General features: G+C 43.4%; 1 protein-coding gene across 1 annotated transcript in view; it reads left to right on the forward strand.

Moving 5' to 3' along the window:
* Nucleotides 1-7,052, forward strand: part of LOC103205072 (gamma-aminobutyric acid type B receptor subunit 2) — a 272,285-nt gene that overhangs the window by 259,462 nt on the left and 5,771 nt on the right. The window contains exon 9 of the mRNA XM_007950339.2: nucleotides 845-1,081. Coding sequence (XP_007948530.2) covers nucleotides 845-1,081 — 237 coding nt within the window. The remainder of the gene's footprint in view (nucleotides 1-844; nucleotides 1,082-7,052) is intronic.

The raw sequence follows: 7,052 nt of genomic DNA on the forward strand, positions 1-7,052 counted from the left end.
CCAGCCTTCTGGTTAGCAGTCAAATGCCTTAGGCACTATGCTACCAGAGCTCCGTAGTATAAAAGGCTTGTGGTGCAAAGTAATTGAAGGACCCAAAAGGTTTAGGGAAGAGAGGGCCTGGTGATGGGCCTGGCATAAGTGCAAATGTCCAAGGATGATTGCAGCACACAGTGGAAGCCAGCCAGAAGGGGAAGGTGGGGGTGGCGATTAATGAGAACTGGGCAGGAGATGATGCTGGTCTCCTTGAATAACACTTGAATCAGAAGAGTTTCTGCTGAGCATTTTGACTGATGATGGCTGGACATGATGCATTTCTGAGGAAAATTGTCAATGGATAAAACTTGAGCCTTCCAGTATGACCCTGAAACAAAAAAGGAGGAAGTGGATTCATTGCCCAGACACCATTCACATATGCCCAGACACCACTCAGACCTGAAGGGGCCACAGCTCGAGGGACTCAGCACCCCTAGACATACATGGCCTCCATCTGTCCCCTAGCCCTGGGCCCTGCGGCTATCAGGGGCAGGCCTGGTTTGGATGTATTATTCCCTCTCCCCTAGCCTTCATGGACTCTGAAGTCAGAGAGCCAGGGTTCAAATCTCAGCCCTGCCTCTTACTAACTGTGGACTGTAGGCAAGTCAACCTCTCCAAATAAATTTTTCCATCTGTAAAATGGGAACAATAATAGTACCCACCTCATGAGGTTGTTGTGAGGTTTACATGGAATAATGCCCACAAGGGCCTAGCACAGTAGGTGCTGGAAAGTGTCACTTCTTCTGAGCGTCGTGTGCCTCATTCCCCATCAGTTCTAATGTGGTGTTCGCTGACTTCCTTGTTTTTCCAGACTCCACAGCAGTATGAGAGAGAGTACAACAGTAAGCGCTCAGGCGTGGGGCCCAGCAAGTTCCACGGGTACGCCTACGATGGCATCTGGGTCATCGCTAAGACGCTGCAGAGGGCCATGGAGACGCTGCATGCTGGCAGCCGGCACCAACGGATCCAAGACTTCAACTACACGGACCACACGCTGGGCAGGATCATCCTCAACGCCATGAACGAGACAAACTTCTTTGGAGTCACGGTCAGTCCCAGGCCTCCGGGCTCTGATTTCCTTCGTGTCCTTGGAGGCTTCCCGAGGAGGGGCTTTGGGGTACGCCCCCTCTGGTACGCATCCTGTCCTCTTGCATTGTGGAAACAACCTCTTGTGAGTCAGGGTGTGTGGCCTGTGTTTTAGGGCAGGTGCAGCACGCGCTCTCTGACACATTGGGAAAATGCTTCTCTGTGGCTCATGAGTAAGAAAGGGCGTAGTGACTTAACCATGTGGCACCCAGGCAGGTGGGATTTACCAGGTGGTGTGGTGAGCTGGGTGAGCAGCAGTCTGGATCCAAAGTCCAGTTCAAATCCTGGACCGTCCACGTACAAGTTGCCTTCTTTGAACCTCCATTTTTTCATTTACAAGGTGGGAATGGTACCGACCTACCCAGCAAGGTAATTGTAAAGCTTAACCATTACAGAATGAAAATCACTAACATTTGTTGAGCAAGCTAGTTGCTCTGAGTCTCAAGTTTCTCATCTGGAAAATGTGGATAATAATGTATGTCTTACAGGGAAGTCAGGAAAATTGGCAATGATAACAGTGAATAATAATAATAGCTAATATTGCTTGAAAGCTTATTGTGTGATAGACATTATGCTAAGCCTTTATGTAGATTACACTCAATAATGTATGCCCACTGCCAGGCACATAGTAGGGACTCCATACATGCTCTCTCGTTCCTGCTGACAATGATCTCATTGTATACTGATGCCCTCTGCAGGAAACAGGGGCTGCTGGTATTCCCACTAAGGGGAGGAGCCTGGAGCTCAGAGGATTTAAGTACTGTAGCTACTCAGAGGCAGGCTGATACCTACGTCCGTGACACTCCAGAGCCCAAGCTCTTAACTGCTGCATTATACTGCCTTCAGGTGATCCAGCTAAGTGGTAGTCATTGCTTTTATTTCTTATGATAACTCTGCTCCCAGAAAATATGGAAAATGTGTCTAAAGATTAGGTTGGATGGGCTAACATGCTGTCCTGCGTTCTATTTAAAGAGTCATGCACAGATTGATTCAGTGTTAGAGGTACTAAGAAGAGTGGGTAAGAGGAGCTGATGGGCATAGTTCCTAAATGTTCCTATTTGTACCTGCATGTGCTCAGCCTTGCTCTGTGGACAGGTGCTGAGGATGTGGACGATGGGGTGGACACAGGTGAGGAAGGTGACACGGTGTCCTGGGGCTCGTGGTTCAGAGGCAGGGGTGAAACCTGGACACACATTACGACAAGACACTGAACGAGTTCAGTGCCATGATCACTACAGCACTATTTCTAATACCCAAAGGGCAGAAACAACCCAGGTGTCTGGCAACAGAAGAACGGATGAACGTGATACAGCCTGTTACAGAATACGTTATTTGACTATAAAGAGAAATGAAGTTCTGATACCTGCTATGACATGGATGAACCTTGGAAACAGTAGGCTGAGTGAAATAAGTCATACACAAAAGGACACACACTGTGTGATCCCATGGACATGAAATATCTAGAGTCAGCAAATGCAAGACAAAAGTAGAGCAGAGGTCACTAAGGCTGGAAAACTAACCCAGACCCACAGCAGTCGAGTCCATTCTGACTGATAATGACCCAATAGGACAGAGTAGAACTGCCCCAGAGAGTTTCCAAGGCTGTCAGCCTTTACAGAAGCAGACTGCCTCATCTTTCTGTCATGGAGTAGCTGATGGATTTGGATCACTGACCTTCTGGTTAGCAGCCCAGTGCTTTAACCACTGTGCCACCAGAGCACCTTCCTAGGGCTGAGGGGAAGGAGAAATGGGAATTCTTTTGCTCAGTAGGTACTGAGTCTCGTTTTGGGGTGATGAAAAACTTTTGAAAATAGTGGTGATGGCAGCGTATCATGGTGATTGTAATTAATGTCACTGAATTGTACACTTAAGATGGCAAATGTTTCTGCTATGTATATTTCACCACAGTTAAAAAACAAAAAGTGCTCAGCACATGGGAGAAACTGAGCCTGGTGGGATTGCTGAGTCTATGGGGAGGAAGTCCGAGAAGTTCTTTTGGAAGAGTGGGCATTTGAGCTGAAGCTTGAAGGTTGGGTAGGAGTCAGCCACGCAGAGAGCAGGCTGGTAGTCTGGTCAGAGGGAGTGTGGTGAGCAGGGCATGTTGGCCAAACTGCATGCATGAGAGTGGGGGTAATGAGTTTGGCTGAAACATGGCAAAGGTTGATGATGAGGGTGAAGAGGTGAGTTGGGGCCAGATTCTGCAGGGACAAGGTGAGATCAACCTGTTTCTTATAAGCCAGCTATTCTCAAATGTAGTCCCCTGACCAGCAACATCAGTATCACCTGGAAGTTTGTTAGAAATGTAAATTTTTTAGAGAAATGGGGGTTTAGACAGACACACTGTGCCATCCCACTGCAGCAAAGACCTGAAAAACTACGTGAAACAGGTACAGAAGACAATCCTGGAGCATCAAATAAAAGGATAAGGAACTAAACTGATTACTGACTAAAAGAAGAAGCTGACTGGAAACTGTGAAAACAGGAGACAGAGTAGAGGGGCCCGCCAGCAAGCCCAGCACAGGGCAGCCATAGTGAGACACAGACAGCAGGAATCCCAGGGAAGGAGCAGAAGGCAACTTCACAGGATTTGCAGTGGGACAGAGAGTAATTGTGTAGACATTTTGTTGTTGTTGTTATGTGCCGTCAAGTCAGCCCCGACTCATAGCGACCCCTCCTTGGGTTTCCGAGGCAGTATCACTATGGAAGTGGGGTGTAGACATGCTCAGAGTGAAGTAAGGTCCTAGTGGCTGCGGTGGCAGGAAGAGCCCAGGCACCTCACCTGGTGACCAGGGATGCATTCTCCCCTTCCACAACCTACAGCAAAACAGAGGACAAATCCCTTGATAGCAATCTGTTAGGGGAACAATCAAAAAAGGAATGAAGAAAGCCTGAGTTAGGTGTGACACTATCAAGAAGAATAACTTACATGTGGTTGGCATTCCAGAATAGGGAAAAACACAGAAAAATTTTTCAAAGAATTGCTGACAAAAAACTTCCCTAGTATCATGAAAGATGAGAAGATTCAAGCAGCTCAACAAACCCCAAATAGGATAGACCCCAAAAGAAACTCACTGTGACATATAATAATCCAGCTTTCCAAAACCAAAGACAAAGAAAGAATCCTGAGAGAAACTCAGGAGAAATGAAAGTTTACCTACAAAGGGGAACCAGTAACACTAAGCTCTGATTTCTTGGCAGAAATGATACAGGCGAGAAGGCAATAGGGTGACATATATAAAACCCTGAAAGAAAAGAAAATGCCAACCAAGAAGTATATATCCCTATCAAATATGATGGCAAAATTAGGACATTTCCAGATAAACAGAAATTAAACAAATTTGTAAAAGTGAGAACAACTTTATAAGAAATATTAAAGTGAGTCCTTTGGACAGAGAACTAACATCAGACAGCCTGAGGTTAAGACACATGACAACACTACCCAGACACCAACCCAGATAAAGAATTTTCAAAAACAAAATAAAGCCACAAGACTTTTTGGAAATAGAGAACCAGACACATCAATCTATAAATGATGACAGCTTCAGACCAAAAAGAGGGACTAAATGGTGAAGCTATAGGAGTTCCATGTGGAGATGAAGTCAGGGCAATATCAAGATAGAACAGTCTGTTTTAAACTTAGAAATATAAAAGTAAATTTCAGGATAACAACAAAGAAAATTAATAAACTTTCCCACTAAAATAAAAAAGAGGAAAATCATACTCAGTTAATACAAACTCAACAGTAATGAAGGAAATGAAAAGAAAATCTGTAGACAAAAAGAACCCAGCACAGAAAAAATAAATCATCAGTACCACCAAAAAAAAAAAACCCACATACACAACAAAATGACAGCAATAAATTCATACTTATGGATAATTACACTGAGGGTAAATAGATTAAATGCACCAGTCAAGAGACAGAGAGTGACAAAATGGATGAAACCATGATCAATCAATATGTTACCTACACGCCTTAGACACAAAGATAAAAGTAAGCTTAAAATCAAAGGATGGGAAAAAACGTACCCAGCAAACAGCAACAAAAAAAGAGTAGGAGTTACATATTAATCTCTGATAAAATAGACTTTAAGGAAAAACCAGCATAAGAAACAAAGAAGGGAATTACATAACGACTGAAGGGTTGAGGCAACAGAAGGACATAACCATAATAAAGAACTATGCCCCCAATGCCCAGCCATATTTCTGGAAAACTCAAGTCAGTCCATAACAGATTGTTGATATGGTGTTGGATTCTATTGGCTAGGATTTTGGTGAGAAGTTTTGCTTCTGTATTCATGAGGGTTATTGGTCTGTAAGTTTCCTTTTTAATAATGTCCTTGGCTGGTATCAGTGAAATGCTTTTTCATAGAATGAATTTGGAAGTATTCTATCCTTTTCCATGTTGTGGAATGATTTGACTAGAATTGGTGTCAGCTCTTCTTTGAATGTCTGGTAGAATTCTCTAGTGACTCGATTGTGGTGAGTTTTTGTTTTGTTTTGTTTTGTTTTGTTTATCCTCCATTTTGTGATCTGAAGTAATTATCCTCTATGTTGTAAATCCTAACCCCTATGATGTTAATGGAAGGAGTTCTGGTGGCATAGTACTGAAGGCATCTGACTGATAACTAGAAGACTGGTGGTTCAAACTCACCAGTCACTCCTTGGAAGGAAGGTTGGGCAATCTACTTCCATAGTGATGCCACCTTGGAAATCAAGGCGGAGTTGCTATGAGTTGGGTCCTACTTGACAGTAGTGCATTATGATGTTAATGAGGCAGAATTAGGGGCAGTTATATAAATGTTGTATATGGGGTTCCTATGAGGTGGAGCTGACTCCGTGGCACCTAACAACAACAATGTTAATGACACAGGATCCAATCTACAGGATTAGCTTGTATGTTGAGTCAGTCTCTTTTGAGACATACAGGAGATTAAGTAAGTGAGCAGAGGAACTTATCACCAAGGAAGAAGAGCATCTTTTTGGGAGTGCATCCTAGACCCAGGGGAAGAGTGATGCCCAGACACATGTAGGTCCCCAAGGAACATCAGGCCCACAGATGTTGAGAGGACATTTCCCCAGAGTTGACAGAAGAAAACCTTTCTTTAGAGCTGCTGTCCTGAATTTGGACTGCTAGCCTCCTAAGCTGTGAGAGAATAAAGTTCTGTTCACTTGTGGTCCTTCTGTTATAACAGCACTATAGAGCTAAGGTAAGAACCCAGAGGCAAAACCATCCACCTGTGGACAGCTGGTCTTTGGCAAAGGGCCAAAGTCCATTAAACAGGGAAGAGATGGTCTCTTTAACAAATGATGCTGGTAAAACTGGAGATCCATTTCCAGAAAAATAACACAGGAGCCATACCTCACACCATACACAAAAACTGACTCCAGATGGATCAAAGGTCTAAATGCATAACCTAAAACTATAAAGATTATGGAAGAAAAACTAGGGGCAGACTTAGGGGTCCTGATTGATGGCATAGACTATCAAATATAACTAAACATGCACAAATAGGAATAGAAGAAAAGCAGAATATAAACTAAATAACGGGAACCTCCTAAAAAATCACACCACATACGCACATGAGAAGAGTTCTCCAAAAGAGTACAAAGGGAACCTACCGACGGGGAAAAATTTTTTGGCAACAACATCTATGACAAGGGACTGATCTCAAAAGTTTATAGAAAACCCTAACACCTCAACAACAAAAGACAATCCAATGTAAAAATGGGCAAAGGATATGAACAGACACATTACCAGAGAAGACATTTAGGCGACAAAATAATACATGAAGAAATGCTCGCAATCATTAGCCATTAAAGAGATGCAAATCAAAACCACATTGAGATATCATCTCACCCCAGCAATATAACAATGATCAAAAAAAAAAAAAAATAGAAAACAATAAATGCTGGCAAGGGTGTGGAGAGATTGG

This window comes from Orycteropus afer, unplaced genomic scaffold (genome assembly GCF_000298275.1).
Source record: "Orycteropus afer afer isolate SDZICR_OR568_19922 unplaced genomic scaffold, OryAfe1.0 scaffold00267, whole genome shotgun sequence".
Lineage (NCBI taxonomy): Eukaryota > Metazoa > Chordata > Mammalia > Tubulidentata > Orycteropodidae > Orycteropus > Orycteropus afer.